Raw genomic sequence first — 22,609 nt, 5'->3', positions numbered from 1 at the left:
TATAGCTTTGGTTTTTCATTTTTAGTACATTGGTTACTTGCTTTCCCTGTCCAGAACCAGAGACCCAACTCATCTATGTCCGAAGGCTGGATACAAACAGGGAATGCCTTAGTTATACAGAAAATCCCTTTACCCCCCCCTACATTCAGCCCATGATACCGCTTCTGCTTCCTCTACTCAATCACACCAGACTACACACATGGCAGAAACAGACCTTACACTGTGGAAATCTCTTCAGAGTTTCTTCCCAAGATACTTGTCTTCCCAGCTCAGTTAAGTCCAGGAAAAACTGGATATTCAATCCTTGAGGTAAAGCCAACATACATTCTGGATTTTCTACCAAGACTGTGATATCAAAGTATGCAATCCTAAGTATTTGTCAGACCACATATTCAAATCTTTGCCTTAGAAAATATAGTGGTGGGGCGTCTAGGTGGCTCAGTTGGTTAAGCGTCTGCCTTTGGCTCAGGTCATAATCTCAGGGTGCTGGGATCAAACCCCGTCACAGGCTCCGTGCTCAGCAGGGAGTGTGCTTCTCCCTCTCCCTCTATCCCTCCCCCCAGCTCATGCTTCTCTCATGCTCTCTCACTCTCAAATAAATAAATAAAATCTTCAAAAAAAGAGAGAGAAAGAAAATATGGTGGCTTCAGTCTTGGGCAATGTCAGGGCCTTGTCATGTAGAACCTCTCAGATGAAGAGGACTAACTAGCTCAGACTATTCTCCCAGACAGTGAACTTTGGGAAACATCATTCTACTTTTATCGCCCAACCCCAAAATGAGAACCTAACTTACTCTTTACAACATTTCATTTACATAACTAATGAGTCTTACATTTCTGAGGGTTGCTGGAGTGGGGGGTGGGGTGGGAGGGATGGGGTGACTGGGTGATAGACACTGGGGAGGGTATGTGCTCTCGTAAGCGCTGTGAATTATGCAAGACTGTTGAATCTCAGATCTGTACCTCTGAAACAAATAATGCAATATATGTTAAGGAAAAAAAAAAAGAAGAAGATAGCAGGAGGGGAAGAATGAAGGGGGGGAAATCGGAGGGGTAGATGAACCATGAGAGATGATGGACTCTGAAAAACAAACTGAGGGTTCTAGAGGGGAGGGGGGTGGGAGGATGGGTTAGCCTGGTGATGGGTATTGAGGAGGGCACGTTCTGCATGGAGCACTGGGTGTTATGCACAAACAATGAATCATGGAACACTACATCTAAAACTAGTGATGTAATGTATGGGGATTAACATAACAATAAAAAATAATAATAACAGATGAATGGATAAAGAAAAAAAAAAAATAGAAGAAACCATGTTCTCAAAGGTGTTGAAAGTGAAGTGTACTGCTGGGACTCTGTCACTCCCCCACCTCTGTGTTGTTTGTCCAAGAAGGTACCCACTCAAATCCTTAGCACACATGCTCACCTCCTTCAGGGCATCTGAGGACCCAGGTCTGCTGGCCATCAGGACTGTAGATGTGGCCCTTCTATCATTCTGGTCACACCAAAAATCTACTCTTCAAGTATCTTAGGCAAGGGGATAGGAGGTAGAAAAGCAACAATTTCTCCTATTCCCCTTCTACATTCCACATACTTGGAGAAAAACAAAACTACCTAATTCTCCAGCAACAGGTCCTTCAAAAAGTTAGTTTCCTCATATTTTTATCTGCCAAAAAACAAATGCTTAAGTAGTGAAACAGTTGGCCAATCCAGTGCCCCTAAGTGCTTTATCATCGTCCAAAACTACACGGTTAGAATCTGTTTAACCCCTGCTTGGCACACACAGCATGCAAGATGTACTACACAGAGAACCCGAAAGGAATCCCCTTCTGATCATTTAGTATATGACGGTATAAAGAAAATACAAACAATAAATGAATGCAAACATAAAATAAAAAATATCATAGTGGAATGAAGTAATTAACAATCCAGCTACAGATCTGCATATTCAGTGTTTCTGCCCTGGTTCCAGATTCTGTCAGCTCTTCAGTGACCTCAAAGAAAATGGCTTGACTGGCAGAACAGGGCAGGAATTTTCACTTCTGGGTTAGAACTCTGACTGAAGGGCACCTGGGTGGCTCAGTTAGTTAAGCATCTGCCTTCAGCTCAGGTCATGATCCCAGGGTTCTGCGATCAAGCCCCGAGTCAGGCTCCCTGCTGAGTGGGAGTCTGCTTCTCCCTCTCCCTCTGCCCTTCCCCCCAGCTCATGCTCTCTTGCAAATGAATGAATGAATAAATAAATAAAATTAAAATTAAAAAAAAGAACTCTGAGTGAATATTAAGCTCTTGGTTCCAGATCTACCTTTCAGCTTTTCAATGCTAGGACTCTACACCCTGTATCACTCCTTTGACCCCAGTTCCCTGGTAGTTTCAGAGACTGGAAGACAGGAATGAGGACACAGGACAGGCTCTTTCCCATTTATCAGCTGTCCCTAACAGCAGTGCGTTTCAGTCTCTAGCTGCCAAGGCATGGCTCTGGCATGCCTAGAGCCAGGTTCATCACCTCCTTCCCCCCCATCCCAGGCACCAGCCACAACCCTTGCTCAGAGTCTCAAATACTCAGGGCTCTCTCTCCAAGTTTCGAAGATCTGATCATCTCAACCTCTTAGTCTGACCCCTCAGCCTTCAGATGGTAGCCATTCCCTGCAGTCACCACCTCTGGATTCCCCCTTTCAGTCCTCCAGCACCTGTGTAATCCTTTACACTCGATTTCCCCTGGTGAAAAACATAGTGTTTTCTGGGCTCCAGGCTGGACCTAAGACAAGCACCAGAACGTAAGGTTAAGAGGAGATGAATTTGGGGGCACCTGGGTGGCTCAGTCGGTTAAGCGTCTGCCTTCGGCTCAGGTCATGATCAGGGTCCTGGGATTGAGCCCCACAGGGAGCCCGCTTCTCCCTCTGCCGCTCCCCCACTTGTGCTCTCTGTCAAATAAATCTTTAAAAAACATTTTTTTAAGAAAAAATATTAAAAAAAAAAAGAGGAGGTGAATTTGTTGCTCATGTCCTAGCTAAAATGTAGTGCACTTCTATGTACCACGCATTTTTAAGGACTTCAGCATACACCATTCTATCAATGTTCACAGCAACCCAATGAGGTAGCTGCGATCCTCATCCTCATGTTATAAATGAAGAAAATGAGGCTCAGAAGAGTTTTAAAACCTGCTCAGAGATCACACAACTAGAAAGTAGTGGAGCTGGGATACAATTCCAAGTCTGAACCCCAAAGCCACCTGCTTTTCTAGATACTGACCCCAAAAGCCACTAAGGCTTTTCTAGATACTTCATGCTGCTTCGAAGGACTATTGACATGATTCACAAAAAACTTACTTTAAGTATATGTTTGTTTGTTATCCTTTTAGGTCCTAGTCCCTAACAGTTCTTCTCCCTTTTAACATGCCCTTGTTTGACTAGAACAGTATCATATGTCCTGTGGAATGTCTCATATTCTGGACTTGACCAGTTATTTCTTCATGGCATCATTTAAAGTTGTGCCTCTATTGTCTATATTTTTGGTGATTCAAAGTTAGACTGAAACTGAAACCAGTCAAGTCTTTTTTTTTTTTTTTTAATAAGGTTAGACTATTTCACCCGTGTTTCTCTGTATTTCCTCACTGCATCCAATCAGGAGGCACAAATGTTTGGCCATTCCATTGTCAGTGAATCAAAGATTAACCAGTGGATTCAAAGTTTAATCCCTCCATTATAAAGGGAATCTGGACCTTTAAATCCAAAATTATCACTGTCTATACGGCTTTGGCACAAGACAGCCGGCATACTCCGAGTGTACAAATAAAATGTTATACAAAGTGGGGCGCCTGGGTGGCTCAGTTGTTAAGCGTCTGCCTTCGGCTCAGGTCATGATCCCAGGGTTCTGGGATCCAGCCCCGCATCGGGCTCCCTGCTCAGCGGGAAGCCTGCTTCTCCCTTTCTCACTCCCCCTGCTTGTGTTCCCTCTCTCGCTGTGTTTCTCTCTGTCAAATAAAAAAAAAAAAACAACATTATACAAAGTGACTCATCTCGGGTGCGTGGGTGGCTCAGTCGGTTAAGCGACTGCCTTCGGCTCAGGTCATGATCCTGGAGTCCCGGGATCGAGTCCCGCATCAGGCTCCCTTCTCAGCAGGGAGTCTGCTTCTCCCTCTGACCCTCCCCCCTCCCATGTGCTCTCTAATAAATAAATAAAATCTTTAAAAAACAAAAACAAAAACAAAAGTGACTCATCTCAAAAAGGAAGTAACAGATGGTATTCACTCAAGTCTTCAAGTAAAAGGAAACATCCCAATAGTTCATTCTACTCCTGACAAGCCCTCAGTAATTTTTTATCAGTATTTCAAATATTTTAAAAAAATTTAAGATCAAAGGTCAAGAGTTTCAAAGTCTAGTCCTAAGTGTCTTACAATGCAGTATTATATATATATATATATATATATACACATATATATAATTACAATTCAGTTATTTTTTTGAATCCTGTGTGCTCTTATTTGCCCACCTGAAAATGGAGATAGCACCCCCAATTTCACCTTACCTCAAAGGACTAGGAGGGCAAAATGAAATATAAAAAAGTTAAGAAAAAGTTGAACACAGCAAATAAATATTTATTCTCATGAATTAAATCTCACCCAGAATGAGAAAGAATACAGTAAACTAAAACCTTGAAAAGCCACCAAAAATACAATAAAATAAATGCTTCAAAGCTAGTACAACCTAAATCTGAAGAGCTACTATGAGTGAATGAAGAGAACCGCCACTTGCCTATAGCTGATGTGCTAGGACTCTTATCTTAAAATTGGCTGCTACCATTTGATTATTTCATTGAAAGCTACATTATATGAGATTTGATTCTCAAACAAAAAATCATGTTTAACATGGCCCATGTTAAAATAGGGGGGTCAAAGAAATATATCAATAAATAAAAATAAAATAGGGGAACCAAATCAGTAACCTTGATTAGCACAACACTTGGAGTACCCATCCTCCAAGCTACTGAATTTCCTAAACAAGTATTAATCTAAAACAGGAAAATGCCTTAGGTTTAATCTTTAAAGTCACTGTTTCCATCTACAAAAACATACTTTCTATACATCATATAACTTGGAAAATGTTTAGCATACACCGAAGAAACAACTCCTCCAGCAAAGATTAAACTCAATAATATTGTTCTGAAAATAAATGCTCTAGAATATTACGAGCATAAATGATTTGTTACCAAATGGGACCTTGGGAGAATCACACCTCAGACCAACCTGCCTTAATTCACTGCCAAAGAAACCTTTCAACCATACTTTTCATTTTGGTGAAGGTTTTGGGTTTAGTGACTGACTCATCAAATGTCATTTCAGAAGACTAAGGTGAAACACACCAAGCTAGCTACTCTTGATTTTTATATTAGAAAATATATAAAAAGCTGAGCAGTTTTCCCGGCACCACTTCTCCAAGGTAGGTTTTAAGAATTTTCAGGTTCCATCATCAGGAAGATTCAACAGACATTTTTTGTAAATCTCTTCAACCACTGGTGTCTCAAATTCTCACCATGACATCATTATTATGCTTTGGAAGTTACTGACAATGGGATTCAATTGTGCTAAATAGTTTGTTTATACATAGTGAGTACAGTGCCACCATCTGAGCAAAAGAAAGCAGAGTTAACATTTTAAAATAAAGCACAAGTAGCAGGTATGTGTCTTTAAAAATTCTGCTAAGGAGAGAAATTCATATTTAAATATAACTGGTGAACTCATCAGAAAGATCTCAAACAAGATTCTATTAGGATGGGACTGAATGAGGAAAATTACCCAGTTAAAGTATATCAAAGAGCAGATTTTTAACAGAGATACTATATGCCCCTGCAAAGAAAACCCCACAGCAAGATAATACATAAGAATTTTGTGTTCTAGCACAACCCGGAGTTGGGGGGAAGGAGAAATATGCTTAGAAAAAACTAACAGTAAGCTTAGATACAGAAATCTTGATTTTATTAAATATGTAAATTCTTACCTCCCACTGTAAGTGAGGCGGGATATTCCGTATCTGAAGTTTCCGGATCCTGCAGAAGAATTAAAATGTTTTATAAAAGAAAAAAATATATGAAAACAAAAGACATTAATAGCCAACATGGATGCTTTGAAGTTATTTAACTTTTTTTTTTTTTTTTTAAGATTTTATTTATTTGAGAGAGAGAGAGAGCACATGAGACGGGGGGAGGGTCAGAGGGAGAAGCAGACTCCCTGCTGAGCAGGGAGCCCGATGCGGGACTCGATCCCGGGACTCCAGGATCATGACCTGAGCCGAAGGCAGTCGCTTAAGCAACTGAGCCACCCAGGCGCCCTGAAGTTATTTAACATATTAACTTTTTATTAACTACGTACAAACCAATGTATAATAAGAAATTGCAGCCCAAGAAGGAAAAAGGAGACCAAGTTGATCACAGGATTATATTAAGACCATTTGGAGATCCAGCATCATTGGATTATTACAGTTTATTTTAAAAGCCACTAAAATTAGTTTCTGAGATTTTTTTTTTTTTAAGTAATCTCTACAACCAATGTGAGGCTCAAACTTACAACCCCAAGATCAAGAGTTCCATACTTTACTGACTGAGCCAAGCCAGGAGCCCCTAAAATTGGCTTTTTTAAATTACAGTATTTGAGAAACATTTCCTCTGGTGACTATATTCTAAATTCAAGCCCTCAAGCCTCAAATTAAGCATACCAGGACACAAACAAATCCATACTACAGATGTTCTTAATCTAAGATCACAGCCAAGGGGTCCATAGATTCAGGGAACCTAGATAGGGGGATAAAAATCACCTATTTATTTTCACTATCCCCTAACTGAAATTTAGTACCTCCTTTAATTGTGAATGTTGGCATTAAACCACAGTAGAATCACACTACTTGTAATTCTGACATTAATATACAGCAGGTGTTTTTATAACGCATTAACTTGCTGCAGATTTTTATCATCTACACCCATTACTGTGAGATTCAGAGGTGTTGCCAGAAATTATGTTAAGCAGTACATATTTACTATGAGTTTTAACATTTTGCTAACTGTATTTCAAAATCAGTCATTTCCTTCATAATCCTATGTATTTTATGTTATGCACTGAAAAACATCCCATGAGGTCCGTAAATTTCAGGCTACCAAGTACAGGTAACATTAAAAATCCCTGACCCGGGCGCCTGGGTGGCTCAGTTGGTTAAGCGACTGCCTTCGACTCAGGTCATGATCCTGGAGTCCCGGGGTCGAGTCCCGCATCGGGCTCCCTGCTTGGCGGGGAGTCTGCTTCTCCCTCTGACCCTCCTCCCTCTCATTCTCTCTCTCTCTCAAATAAATAAATAAAATCTTAAAAAAAAAAAAATCCCTGACCAACCTAACACTGTATGTTAACTCACTCAAAAACTTTAAAAAAATAGTTTGAAGTTTCTTTTTTTTTAAGATCTTATTTATTTATTTGAAGGAGAATTTCTAACTAGTTGTTATATAAAAGATCTTTAATGAAATATGTATTTAGCTAGGTATTACTTACTGAGTACACCTAAACTGATGATTTCTACTGTCATTGCATAATGCTCAAAAATATGTTATCTGGGTGCCTGGGTGGCTCAGTCATTAAGCATCTGCCTTCAGCTCAGGTCATGATCCCAGGGTCCCACGTCGGGCTCCCTGCTCAGGGGGGAGTCTGCTTCTCCCTCTCCCACTCCCCCTGCTTGTGTTCCCTCTCTTGCTGTGTCTCTCTCTGTCAAACAAACAAAATCTTTAAAAAAAAAAAAAATATATATATATATATATATATATATATATGTTATCGAAGATTTCTGCTTTCATTAAGTTTATGGAATTTTTGTTAGGCCTAAAACCTTTCCAGTGGAAATAATTCTGGTTGGCATTTGGAAATGTGCATCCTCTCTTTACTGGTCAAAAACGCTGTCAATTTGTCTCTTTTACCTACTCAAACTTGCTATTCAAGTTATTTAGCATTCTTTATAATCACTTGTTATATATACAAAACACTTCATTACTATGATGGTTTTATTGGTTTTACTGACACCTAATATAATTCTAAATGTCTCAGCATCCTACATGGACGAATCTTTGTGTCATACATTCAGCTCTTTGGTATTGTATCTATGTGTATAAATTATCTGGATATTGCCTAACTCGTTGTATGTGTAATTATTAACCATTCTGATTCATTAAGCTTTCATATCTCAATACCCCCCCAAAAAATCCGACCTTAGTTCAAATGTCCATATATATAGTTACATAATATCAATTATATACAATAATATTTAATATAATGCATTTATCCTCTTTTTCTATCCCTTGTTCAACACTGTCAGAGGGAGAAAGGGAGGAAGAGATTATGTGAGATTGTAATATGGAGGCCACACACAAAATCACCCCCTTAGAAGGTAAAGGAATTAATAGTCAACTAGCTATTTAAAAAATATATATATATTAGCAATTGGGCTTAACATATCAAGTGAAATAATTAAATTACTTAACTTCTAAAACTAGAAATCTCCCTTTCCTGGTCAAATAATCCACTTATTTTGAAGTACCACAGCAAAACACAACTTAGACCACATTCATAACCTAGTCCTTTCTCTCTTGCATTCCCCTCAAAGCATGAGAAATACAGGTCAGATACCACCTATCCCTTAGGGAACTATAAAGACCATGTAGATTAACCAAACTCAGGTACATCCTGTTTGTAAGCATAAACTAAGGAGGAAGGAAAAAGCAGTTTTACATTATTTTTATGGGACAGTAAAACAAAGCCCAATCATCAGGGACAATACACCAAAGAGATGGTAAGAATGTCAATTTAAGAAAAAAAATTTCAACTACCACCTCAGTATCAGAATTTACACAAGAAATGCTAAGTCTGAGATCTGTTTGAAAATAACTCATGTGCTAACAAATACTAAAGTGCAGGGCACATACTGTATCTCTGCTTTTGGATAATGTTATATTTCCCATAAAAGCCTTTAAAAATATACTCTACTGGGGTATCTGGGTGGCTCAGTGAGTTAGGCATCAGACTCTCGAGCTCAGCTGAGGTCTTGATTTCGGGGTCATGAGTTTGGGCCACGAATTGTGCTCCATACCCAAATTAAGAAAAAAAAAGTACATATACACACAAACACACTCTACTAAGAGGTCTAATATACAAATTACACAATCGCTATATATTGCTTTAGCTAGCAGAAAAGTTACTCAACATTGTGTAATATTTACCCTGGGTAACCAAGGAATAAGATTTACCACACGCATGCAAGTACACATATGCAAGTACTAAGGTTTTGTGGTTTTTTTTTTTTAAGATTTTATTTGAGAGAGCGAGAGAGCAGAGCAAGAGACAGAGCAAAGCAGAGCGAGAGAGAGGGACAGAGCAAAGCAGAGCAAGAGAGCGACAGCAAAGCAGAGCAAGAGAGAGGGACAGAGCAAAGCAGAGCAAGAGAGAGAGAGCAGAGCGAGAGAGACAGAGCAAAGCAAAGAGAGAGAGAGAGCAGAGCGAGAGAGCAGAGCCGAGAGACAGAGAGAGCAGAGCAAGACAGAGCAGAGCAGAGAGAGCAGAGAAAGAGAACAGAGCAAGAGAGAGCACAAGTCGGGGGCGGGCGGGCATCAAAGGGAGAGGGAGAATCAGGCTCCCCGCTGAGCAGGGAGCCCAACTGGAGGCTCAATCCCAGGACCCCGAGATCATGACCTGAGCTACTCAGGCACCCCTGCAAGTACTAAGTTTTATTCAAGCACCCGTCAGTAGGGATTAGCAGCGCAGTGTTAAGAAACTAAGTATTCATGTATCATATGATCTCACTGATATGAGGAATTCTTAATCGCAGGAAACAAACTGAGGGTTGCTGGAGTGGGGGGTGCGGTGGGAGGGATGGGGTGACTGGGTGATAGACACTGGGGAGGGTATGTGCTCTCGTAAGCACTGTGAATTGTGCAAGACTGTTGAATCTCAGATCTGTACCTCTGAAACAAATAATGCAATACATGTTAAGAAAAAAAAAGAAGAAGGTAGCAGGAGGGGAAGAATGAAGCGGGGGAAATCGGAGGGGTAGACGAACCATGAGAGACGACGGACTCTGAAAAACAAACTGAGGGTTCTAGAGGGGAGGGGGGTGGGAGGATGGGTTAGCCTGGTGGTGGGTATTGAGGAGGGCACATTCTGCATGGAGCACTGGGTGTTATGCACAAACAATGAATCATGGAACACTTCATCTAAAACTAATGATGTAATGTATGGGGATTAACATAAGAATAAAAAATGTAAAAAAAAAAAAAGAAACTAAGTATTCATCCCCTTTGACTCTTTCCTCAGTATATATATTATCAAAATTTTCCCTCAAAAGTACACATACAAGGGTACATACAGAGTTTAGGTCAACTAGCAGATTATTCATATCTCAAAAATAAATACCACTTCACAGGGCTCCCAAGAAATTCTTTAAATAGAATACCATCTTTTGTACATTAGAAGTAATCCATTAGTCATGTTTTCCCAACACATTCTTCAAAATGTATATCCAACACCCATTTACTTATTGAAAGTCGCTCCAAACTAATTATTTCCCTTAAATGGCTGTCCAATTTCCATTATCTGATTCTCTCAAGTTTCATTTTAGACAAACATCAGATTATTTTCATATAGTTAGTGTTTTCACATCTAGAGTTGTTCTTTCCCACTTACCAGTAACTTATCTTAACCTCTGCAGTTTCTCCCCTGCTCCTAACCCCATGCTCCCTTCTCAACAGTACAAGACCCAAAAGGCTCAGCATTAAAAGAGACCAAGAAAAGGCATGAATTCTAACCATCCAGCACATAAACACAAACTTCTGATGTGGGAAGTCCTTGAGAACATCCATCCCTCTGCTGCACTTAACGAGTTGGCTATGCACAACCTGCGTGCTCTGTTCGGCAGCACATACACTAAAATTGAAGTGATACAGAGAAGATTAACCTGGCCTGAGCAAGGATGACACGCAAATTCGTGAAATTTTTTCTTAGAATTTATTTGAGAAAGCAAGAGAGAGAGAGAGAGAGAGCACGTGCACATGCGCATGTGTGAGTGGGAGGAGGGGCGGGGGGGGCAGAGAGAGAGAGAGAGCGCGAGCATCTCCAGCAGACTCCTCATTGAGAGCAGAGTCTGATTTGGGGCTCAACCCCACCACCCCGAGATCACGAGCTGAGCAGAAATCAAGACTTGGATGTTCAATCAACCGAGCCACCCAGGCATCCTGCATTCCTTATTTTTATAGATAAATTTACTGCATATAAATTTCGCAAGTCATTTTTTTTTGCTCAGTATTATGTTTTAGATTTTCCCTAGCTATGCAAGTAAATCCAGGGGTGCCTGGCTGGCTCAGGTGGTAGAGCATGCAACTCTTCATCCCAAGGTCATGAGTTTGAGCCCCACATTGTGTGTAGAGATTATTTTAAACAAACAAAACAAATTTAAATTCTATTAAAAAAATTATACAAGTAAATCAAGTTCGTTCATATTTAAAAAAAGAAAAAAGGACCATCAACTGCTTCACTGATCTCCCATCCCAGCTTTTAAAATTAGGTTATATTTAGGTTTGATTCTAAATAGTTAAGAGTCAAGAAAATAGATACAGATATGTTTCTACCATATGATTACCTAATCACTCAAGTTCAGTTTAACTATCGGCAAAGTGAGTTGGTGTTCTACCTCCACCTAAAGCACACCTAAATAACAATAGGATATACATGCCTTAGAACAGAAACTAATTAATTAGGCCATCTCATTCTCTGTTGTGTTTAGAACCTGGAACAGTGCTTGGCACCTGAAAAGCATGCAACTGATAGTTAAATTAAAATTTGTTATAATCTAGGGGCACCTGGGTGGCTCAGTCGGTTAAACGTCTGCCTTCGGCTCAGGTCATGGTCTCAGGGTCCTGGGATCGAGTCTCCCTGCTGATCGGGGAGTCTGCTTCTCCCTATGCCTCTCCCCTCCCCCCTCCTGCTTGTGCTCGTGCTCTCAAAAATACAATCTTTAAAAAATCTAAATAAATGAAATAGATTTTAAGTAGGCAAAATACTATTATCAGCCCTTAAAAATGAACAAAAATTTCATATTATCTAGTCAAGTTCTCCAATTAAAAAAAAAAATTAAGTTTGTTCAATCAGTATCCCAGAAGAGCCATATATTGCATTTGGTTGATTATGATTCTAGTCTCATAATCCACACTTGTTTCCCTTTTTTTACCTTGCAACTTGGGGAGGGGGGTGACCCAAACCTGTCATTTGTCCTATAGTTTCTCACTGCCCAGATTTTGCTAATTATAGCCCCATGATGGTGTTTAATATTCTCCTCTGTCCCTCTGTAATTAGATCTGAAGATTCAATTTGTTTTTTGTTGTTGTCGCTTGTTTGGGGAAAGACAATATATCACAAGTAAGTGTCTTGTACTGGGGGCACCTGGCTGGCTCAGTCGGAGGAGCAGCCAACTCTTGAACTCAGGGTCCTGAGTTCAAGACCCACGTTGGTAAAGATTAAATAAATGAAACTTAAAAAAAAAAAAAAAGAAAGGGGCGCCTGGGTGGCTCAGCCAGTTAAGTGGCTGCCTTCGGCTCGGGTCATGATCCCAGGGTCCTGGGATCGAGCCCCGCGTTGGGCTCCTTGCTCAGCGGGAAGCCTGCTTCTCCCTCTGCCTGCCACTTCCCCTGCTTGTGCTCTCTGTCTGTCAAATAAATAAATATTTTTAAAAAAAAAAAAAGAAAGAAAGAAAAAGGGACTTGTATTTCCAGGAGATGTCGGTTTCTAACTGTCTCCCTGTGATGTTGCAATCACCAACGATCACTGCCTAATTCCATTATTTCATTCAAGATTGAAAGTAGTTTTCTCATTTTACCATGTCTTCTGAATTTTTTTTATTCAGCTCCAGTTCTTCCATGAAGAACAACTTCCCCTTGTTAAATATCTGGATACTCTAAAGTACAGCCAGTAGAGTGAAGACAGAAAAAATACTTGATTCTTTCCCTTCTGCAGATGGTGTTGTGCTCCTTCTCACATCCCCTCACTCACCTCCGATTGCATCCACAGCTGTGGTAGACAGGCCCATGCACAGTGAGGCTGCCCTGCCTCCTTCCACCCCTAAGCACACACCTTACGCATCTCTGTTTTACCTCAGGGCTTTCTCCAAAGCCTCCGAAGAGTACAGGAAGAGTCTGGAAGCAAAGGAGAGATGAAACCCTCAGGACAATCCACAGTTTACAAGGGAAGGGAACTAGCCAGGAGATAAATGCCCATCTTCATCTGGGAGGCATTCTATACATTTCTCTAAGGTCCCATGTCCTTATGGCAATCTCAATAAAGCACCTTTCGTTGGCTTTTCTGAATTCCCCATTACCTCTCCCCATTCCCTCAACTCTTGCTTCCTGAAATCATGTCCAAAATAAATCAGTTTCATGCAAATCCTCATCTCCATTTCTTCTTTCAGGAGACACTGCTATTTCATACTTTTCAGAATGATGAGCTGATGCTCTGGCATTGTCCTAAGATAACCAAATGTTTATTTCTTTTCAGTATCATCATAAATTCAGAGTCATAGGTATTTTGGGTGCATAAATCCATTGCATTAATTCCTTCTGATGCTCAAATTGCCCCATCTTTGGCCAGTCAGTGCAAGCTTCTTCATATTCACTCCTGCATCTTGTGACAGGACTCCAACAGTCTCTGAGAGCTCCTTTGCTTTCTATTATGACGTGAGAATCTACGTTCAACTGGTATACTTCCTAGCCCCTCTACAATCAGCTTTTTCTACATAAACTGCTAGTCCCTATTAGTCAGAAATAATACAGTGAGACACACTCTAGTCACTAGAGTGCTCATTATTGGGCGCCTGGGTGGCTCAGTTGGTTAAGCGACTGCCTTCGGCTCAGGTCAGGATCCTGGAGTCCCTGGATCGAGTCCCGCATCAGGCTCCCTGCTCGGCAGGGAGCCTGCTTCTCCCTCTGACCCTCCCCCCTCTCATGTGCTCTCTGTCTCTCTTATTCTCTCTGTCTCAAATAAATAAAATCTTCAAAATAAAATTAAAAAATAGAGTGCTCATTATTATTAGGGTGGTCATTGGTCATTGCTCCTAGGCCACAGCTGGAAAACAGACAATTTGTTTGAAAGAGAAATAAACCATGTATTCATGTGGATTACTTCCAATTCAAATTTTAGATTACTAGGTTGTTGCCACGTGTCTTTCTTATTTGCATCGTTTCTTCACTGTAAAGTTTGACAGCAGATAAGAATATAAACAAGGAAATGCTGTTGTGGATGGAACGTTTGTGTCCCCTCACCTCCCAAAATTCCTATGCTGCGGCCCTAACCTCCAACATGATGGTATTAGGAAGCTGGGCCTTTGGGAAAGTACTCAGGCTTAGTTGGATGACGTCATGAGGATGGAGAATTACTCCCTTTTTTCTCTAAGATTTTTTTTTTTTAAGTCATCTCTACACTGAACATGGAGCTCCAACTCACAACCCCAAGATCAAGAGTTGCATGCTCTTCTAAGCCCGCCGGCCGCCCCAGGATCCCTATCTTTGCAAGAAGAGAGACCAGTGCTCCTTCCCTGGCACATGCTGAAGAGAGGCCATGTGAGCCACAGCAAGAAGGCAAGGCAAGAAGGCGTCTCTCCACAGGCCAGGAAGAGAGGGCTCTTACCAAGAACAGAAAGCATCTGCCTGCACCTTGATCTTGGACTTCCCAACCTCTAGAAAGGTGATAAATAAATGTCTGTTGTTTAAGCCACCCGGTCTGTGGTATTTTGTAATAGCAGCCACACTGCCTAAGACAGTGTCTGTTACCTCATTCAACCCTCTCAGGCAGCATTTTATGGATTAGGAAACAAAGCATAAGTTTAACCTGTCCAAATAGACACTGCTCATGTGTAGCAGGGTCAGCATCCATCTCCGGGCATTCTGGCTCCAGAGTTTACTCTCTTAACTACGTTATATATTCAATCACTGATTTCACTTATAATCCAACCAACAATGTAACCACATCAAATGACTTCAGAAAGATTACAGGCTGTAATTTTTATTACACCCTCAAGGTCAAATATAGGCTAATCCTATGCAAAATTTTCACTTTATCCCACAGCTTTAAACCAAAAAATGATCATTTACATATCAAGACTCAATAGTGACATTAAATGGACAAAGTTACATATTAATAACAAGAAAGGAAGGCAACAATGCTGAAAACTTGGCTAACTCAACTGCATACACAGGCACCCAGGAGCTTAGGAAGCCAGTCATTTCACAGGTAAGTCCTAATGCAAGAAACAAAAATGTATTAGACTTGCAACCTTCTGTCCAAATTACCTACACATCCTGAGTGTACATTTTCTTCACCTTATTTCCCACATAAGGCTCTGTTGCACCCCTTTCTTTCTACCAACACTTATACAAATCAAGGAAATCACTGATTTCCTCATAACAAAGACTGAGGCTCTAATCACAATCTAACAGGCTAACACCAGCAGAAGGCAGGAAAAGAAAACCAAATCTAACTTGTAACAGGTTTCTCTCTGCCTTGTTTTCTTAGGCAAAGAAATAGGACACATGGTCCACATTTCGACCAGTCATTTTCCAAAAAAAAGCCAAACCTGTGGATTTAGAGCAGTATAGTGTGGCCTCTTTGACCCACCACTTGGAGGCACTCTGTACCAGCTGCACACTTTAATTCCAGCTGTACCAACCAATTCAATCTATACCCAAAAAGGAACTTGTTCAACCCGGCCAAATTCAGTATTGCTAATTACTTATATTAGTAATAGCATTCAATATTTTATATATGTATATATATCATTTCTGATTTTTTAAGAAGTGGCTCTATAAAAGGTCCACCTCTATTTTTTTTTTTTTTAAGATTTTATTTATTTATTTGACAGAGAGACCGCGAGAGAGGAAACACAAGCAGGGGGAGTGGAAGAGGGAGAAGCAGGCTTCCCGCTGAGGAGGGAGCCCAATGTGGGGCTCGATCCCAGGATCCTGGGATCATGACCTGAGCCGAAGGCAGACACTTAACGACTGAGCGCCCCCCCACTCCCCCCGCAGGTGCCCTGGTCCACCTCAATTTTTAAAAAAGTTTAATACACTTTGCTGGTGAAAAGTAGCAACTGGCATAACCTTGCCTCATCACTGACTTGATAGTCTCTTATCAAAGCCTCTGACTCAAGGATTCTCTTATGTTATTTTCTCATATAAAGCTGTAGCATGCTCAAAGACCTAGCCTTAAATTTGTAGAGAAAACTACGAAGCACCCAGAGACCCAGTAAAAGGGACCATTACACACTCCAGCTGGGAGAATCATGGATGGCTTTAGATTTTTTTGGTTTTGTTTTATAAAATAAACCTTACTTATTGTTAAGGGGGACATCAGCCTTATTTCCAACCTGTAGTATAACCTAAGATAAAGCAAGAGAAACCAGTTCTAGATTTCAACAGTTCTAACTAACTCTGTAACATCAGTGCTTTCTCCCCCAAAGATTTTACAGCCTAGAAGAAATCAGACATTTTAGGGCAGTCTTAAAAAAGTGTCAGTAAAAACAAGAAGGAGGGAGCAACATGGAGTAAATCCGTAAATCAGTAAATCTTAACCTCAAGTTAAGAATCTCTGTTAAAGGGGCGCCTGGGTGGCTCAGTCAGTTAAATGTCTGCTCAGATCATGATCTCAGGGCCCTGGGATCCAGCCCCACATCAGGCTCCCTGCTCAGTGGGGAACCTGCTTCTCTCTCTCTCCTTCTCCCCGCTACTTGTGCTCTCTCATTTGCTCTGTAGATAAATTAATGAAATCTTTAAAAAACAAAACAAAAAAAACACATATTTGTTCCAACAGTTAAGGAGGATGCCAGGTCCTAGTGAACTGAATACTGGATGGAAGAAAGGAAAAGAGGACAAAGTATGATGTCCCCTCAACCATACAGATAAAGAGATGTTATTCCAAGTGTGGTCTATGGGACCATCTACATTAGAACCAAGAGGGTTTCTTAAAATGAGAATTTCAGGGCCCCAATGCAGACCTCCTAAATCAGAATCTCTGAGGTGGGCTGGAGAAATGTAGATTTACATACACTTAAGTCTGGGGACCACTGATATTCATTTATCAGGGCAAATCCCATGAGGGCTAAATTATTTCTGTCTTATTCACTGTTGCATATTCAAGTGCTTAGCAAATTGCCTGGCTCATTATGAGCGATTTAAGCAACATTGCTTAAACAAGGAATGAATGAAAAAAAGTTGGAAATGAAAATCTGAAGTGATTCTTCTGTCATCCCCTAACTCCCAGATCACCATGGGAACCACATCCGTGTTTTAGTCCCTTTAAATAAAACAAGTGTATATATGTTTTAAAGTTGCACACCTTATCTTCATCTATGTAGAACAGTCTACAGCCCTAAGTGTATGGATGAAAACTTGACCAAAGCCAAGGGTATAGTATAGGCTGGCAGAGTCCAAGAAAGGCTAAATGTTCTTCTGTGTGCTGTTCCTATTACTAATGTTTGCAGTACACACTCCTATCTCTCTTGTAGGAGAAATGTCCCATCAATGGAGAAATACAGTCAAAGTTCTTACACTTCCTTAGGACATGTGCAAGGCAATACAACAGAACAGTGTTCTAAAATAGTTGAGTTAATACAGTACAAACTGATCCTTAATTCCTGAATAGCTAAAGATTTCTGTAGTCTTCAATCTGAATCTGAAACTGGGTTTGTTGTTTTTTTTTTAAGATTTTTAATTATTTATTTGACAGAGAGAGACACAGCGAGAGAGGGAACACAAGCAGGGGGAGTGGGAGAGGGAGAAGCAGGCTTCCTGCGGAGCAAGGAGCCCGATGCAGGGCTCGATCCCAGAACCCTGGCATCATGACCTGAGCCAAAGGCAGACGCTTAACAACTGAGCCACCCAGGTGGCCCTGAAACTGGGTCTTTAAACAAAAAAGTCACCACCAGTATTTCAACCAACCACCGAAACACATGCAGTTGAACATTAGGGAGTTACTATTTAAATAAAAAGCTCACTGCCCGTATAACTCAAAAGTACAACATTAACACAATATAGCAAATTACATGTATCTTCCTTGAAAATTAGGGTGATCACAAGGGAATATTCAGATACAAAATCTCTAATAATGTTTGAGTCACATTGAAAATTAATCATTCCCTAAAAAAAAAAAGCAAAGAAAATTACTCATTCCCATGTTTTTCCAGTTAAATTAATTTTATAAATACCAATACATTTTTTCCAGCAAGACTTTTTTTTAAGATTTTTTATTTATTTGACAGCGAGACACAGCGAGAGAGGGAACACAAGCAGAGGGAGTGGGAGAGGGAGAAGCAGGCTTCCCGCTGAGCGGGGAGCCCGATGCAGGGCTCGATCCCAGGACCCTGGGATCATGACCTGAGCCGAAGGCAGACGCTTAACCGGCTGAGCCACCCAGGCGCCCCCAGCAAGACTTATTTTTAAAAAGTGATTTTAAAAGCTGTCTGTATTAAAACAACTCTGTCCAATGGAATAGCAACTAGCTGCACGAGGCTGGAAATGTAGCTAATCCAGTTTGACTTGATGTATTCTGTAAGTATAAAGTATAACAGATTTTGAAGACTTAGTACAAAAAAAATTTTTAATTTCTCAAAAGGGGTGCCTGGGTGGCTTAGTTAAGCATCCTACTCAATTTCAGCTCAGGTCATGATCCTGGGGTCATGGGATCAAGCCCCATGTCAGGCTCTGCGCTCAGCACAGAGTCCACTTGTCACTCTCCCTCTGCTCCTCCCCGTGCTCATGCTCACTTTCCCTAAAATAAATAATTTTAAAAATAGATTTCTCAACAATTTTTAATACTGACCACATGTTAAAAGATTAAAATTTTAGATATACTGAATTGTATAAAATACTAGTATTAATTTTACCTGTTACTTTTTACTTCTTACTGTGGCTACTAGAAAAGTTAAAATTGCATACATAATTCACATTTTTCAGTTGGACAGAGCTGCTTAAAATTTGGTATACTTGACACTCAAAGGAAAAAACCAATTGATCAAATTTTATTTCTGTTCGTCAATGGAATTTCAGGATCAAGAAAAAAAGTTTCATAGGGAATTATGTCTCACTTAAAATTCACCTTCACTAAGTAAACTGTACTTGTACCTGCAAGAAGAGGTGTTTTAAGGTGACTAAACTTTTTTAAGTAAACTCTACTCTCAATATGGGACTCAAACTCAAGACTCCAGATAAAGGGTCACAAGCTCCACTGACTGAGCCAAGGTGACTAAACTTTTAAAAGTGCTGTATTTTGAATATAGGGGTATCTCTACATTAACGCTTTTTATTTTATGTTACTACTAACTGGATGTTGTTCTTATCTAAGACCAATCCTAAATCCTTGGATTTTGGTTTTGTTGGTTTTGGGGGTTTTTAGTTTGTTGGTTTTTTTTAAGTGGAGAAGTCGACGTTTACTATTAAATTCTATCACCTACTCATGAACTTTAGACACTACAATTATCCCACTATCTAAGAGTCTGAAGAAGGAAGAGTGTAGATGCCTTCCTTGTTTCTAAGAAGTAGAATTATACAACCCACAAGGTTTATATTTCCAATTTTAATGTTTTATATAATCAAGCAAATAAAATAAGCAAACAACTGTTAATTGCTCACAAGACAATCAGTATGAAAATTCTCAGTTTCATGTAAGTCAAGAATTCTTGGGGCACCTGGGTGGCTCAGTCAATTAAGCGTCCAACTCTTAATTTCAGCTCAGGTCATGATTGGTCATGACATCGAGCCCTCAGTCAGGCTCCACACTCAGCCAGGAATCTACTTTTCTTCCTCTTCCTCTGACCCTCCCCCAACTCACACAATCTGCCTCTACAATAAATTTTTTAAAATAATTAGGTCTTTAATAATTCTTATGTATCAAGAAAGCAAAGAAGGTATATAAGTTTGATCCAAACATCTTGGTCTGACATACTTTGTACCAAGGCAACCCAACTCTAGCTTTTCTCCCAAGATATAACCATATACCACTTTGTAGATAATCCTTCTCCCAGCAAGGAGCATAAATAATAATATAAATGCAATGCAACCTTACCAGGTTTACAGCAGCCAATTTTTTCCTGCTTAATAAGCTACTTAACTTTCTGGTGAGGGGGTGCCTGGGTGGCTCAGTCAGTTGAGCATCTGCCTGCAGTTCAGATCATGATCTCAGGGCCCTGGGATCAAGCCCCTCATTGGGCTCCCGCTCATCGGGGAGCCTGCTTCTCCATCTCTCTCTGCCTGTACTCTATCAAATAAATAAATAAAATCTTTAAAAAAAAAAAAAATACTTTCTGGTGAGGTGAAAAAACAAAACCAGGTATGTCTACACTACTTAAGGAAGAATAGGTTGAAGAATCTATGCTTCAATGCAACATGCTTCCTCATCTATAGACTTGAACTCACATGAAAAAAACCACTTGAATCTGTTATTCCTTTATACAAATACAACTTGGCCAAGACATCAAAACATTCTCATGTCTTGCCTAAAACATGTTTGCCAATTAAAAAAATAATAATAAGGGCACCTGGGTGGCTCAGTCATTAAGCGTCTGCCTTCGGCTCAGGTCATGGTCCCAGAGTCCTGGGATCAAGCTCCTCATCAGGCTCCCTGCTCGGCAGGAAGCCTGCTTCTCCCTCTCCCACTCCCCCTGCTTGTGTTCCCTCTCTCACTGTCTCTATCAAATAAATAAATAAAATCTTTAAAAATAATAAGAATAATAATAAAGCATCACTGAATATCATAAATTCTCTAGACCTATGGTGTCCTCTGGGGACAGAGTTACATGTTAAATGACACCACATCAGCAAAATCCAGACCCTGGGAAACTCTCCAGGACAAATATCTAAGTTTTCTAATAAGTATCAAAGAAAAAAGATGGGGAACCTAGACATTAAAAAGAGAGAGAGAAAGAAAGGGGCGCCTGGGTGGCTCAGTCGTTAAGCATCTGCCTTCGGCTCAGGTCATGATCTCAGGGCCCTGGGATCAGGCCCCACATTGGGCTCCCTGCTCAATGGGAGTCTTCTCCCTCTGCCTTTGCCTCTCTGCACTGCTTATGCTCACTCAGACTCTCTCAAAAATAAAATCTTTTCAAAAAATAAATAAATAAAGCCTTAAGACATATCAACCAATCACAAATGTATGGAACTTACATAAATCTTAATTCAAATAAACGGCCAAAACAATTAGATAACTGGGAAAAATTGGACTATTATCATGAATTAGTGCCAGTGTTTTTTATAAGTAATAATGATAGTCTGTAAGTTCTTGTCTTTTAGAGAAGCAATGTAAAGAACTTGGAATATAATATACTTGGCTGCCTTGAATTTGCTTCAGAAATAATCAGGGGATGTACGACATTGGGGCATGGATATCCAACCGGCTGGTTACCAGGCTGGTCATCAGCTGGTGATTCTTGAAGCTAGGTGATGGGTGAAGAGGATTTATTACATTATTGTCTCTACTGTAGTACTTCTGAAATTTCCTTTTTTTTTTTGCTCTCTAGTCTCTAGAAGTTGCCATCTTCACAAATGATAAATCCCACCAAAATCAAGCCCAAGGCTTGGTAGTACTTGTAACATAAAAAAAGTTTTAGAAGAAAAATATGATTTAAGTTTGTATAATTGTCTGATAGTGAAGAAGCCTAAGTACTTTTCACTCACATAACCTTCAACCACATTAGCATTTCCCATACTGCAGAAACACTAAAAGGTCCTAAGATTGCCCCCCCTCCCTTTTTTTAAAGATTGTACCTATTCGGGGCGCCTGGGTGGCTCAGTCCTTAAGCGTCTGCCTTGGGCTCAGGTCATGATCCCAGGGTCCCGGGATCGAGCCCCGTGTCCGGCTCCCTGCTTGGCAGGAAGCCTACTTCTCCCCAGGCTTATGTTCCTGCTCTAGCTATCTTGCTCTCTGTCAAATAAATAAATAAAATCTTTTTTAAAAAGATTGTATCTATTCATTTGAGAGACAGAGTAAGAATGAACAAGAGCAGGGTGAAGGGCAGAGGGAGAAGCAGACTCCCCACTGAGCAGGAAGCCGGAGTGGGGCTGGATCCCAGGACTCCGGGATCATGACCTGAGCCAAAGGCTTAACGACTGAGCCATCCAGGCGCCCCCTAAGACTGCTTTAGATGACAGTCTCCTCTTGCCTAAGGTGGAAAGTACAAGATTCCTTTCGTTTTAATAACTACAGTGTAACTTCAAATATAGAATATTCACAAAAAACTATCTTGTAACAATGTATATTAGTGACATTATCTGTGTCATTCATTTAAAAAGAATTCTTTGGGGGCGCCTGGGTGGCTCAGTCGTTAAGCATCTGCCTTCGGCTCAGGTCATGATCGGGGGTCCTGGGATCAAGTCCTGCATCAGGCTCCCTGCTCAGCAGGGAGTCTGCTTCTCTGCCCTTCCCCCTGTTCATGCGCACTTGCAAGCTGTCTTTCTAAAATAAAATCTTTAAAAATATATAAAAAATAGAAAGAACTCTTTGTTACACGGTCCAACAATTCTACACAATTTGCATTTATGCCAATTCTGATACAAACAAAAGA

The 22,609-nt window shown here is 40.4% G+C and overlaps 1 protein-coding gene and 1 non-coding gene across 4 annotated transcripts in view; one reads left to right on the top strand and one right to left on the bottom strand.

Moving 5' to 3' along the window:
* IGF2BP3 (insulin like growth factor 2 mRNA binding protein 3) overlaps positions 1-22,609 on the bottom strand; it is a 154,647-nt gene that overhangs the window by 100,165 nt on the left and 31,873 nt on the right. For all 3 annotated transcript variants that reach the window (XM_064575168.1, XM_064575169.1, XM_064575170.1), the window contains exon 3: positions 5,993-6,041. In XM_064575168.1, coding sequence (XP_064431238.1) covers positions 5,993-6,041 — 49 coding nt within the window. The remainder of the gene's footprint in view (positions 1-5,992; positions 6,042-22,609) is intronic.
* On the top strand, positions 10,918-11,028 carry LOC123836171 (U6 spliceosomal RNA). Its single transcript, XR_006788872.1, has one exon. It is a non-coding gene; the product is annotated as a U6 spliceosomal RNA (small nuclear RNA).

Source organism: Mirounga angustirostris, unplaced genomic scaffold (genome assembly GCF_029215605.1).
Source record: "Mirounga angustirostris isolate CCGP_5_RB_7025 unplaced genomic scaffold, mMirAng1.0.hap1 SCAF_12, whole genome shotgun sequence".
Lineage (NCBI taxonomy): Eukaryota > Metazoa > Chordata > Mammalia > Carnivora > Phocidae > Mirounga > Mirounga angustirostris.
The sequence above is the reverse complement of the archived record's forward strand: the minus strand, read 5'-3'. Positions and strand labels throughout refer to the sequence as shown.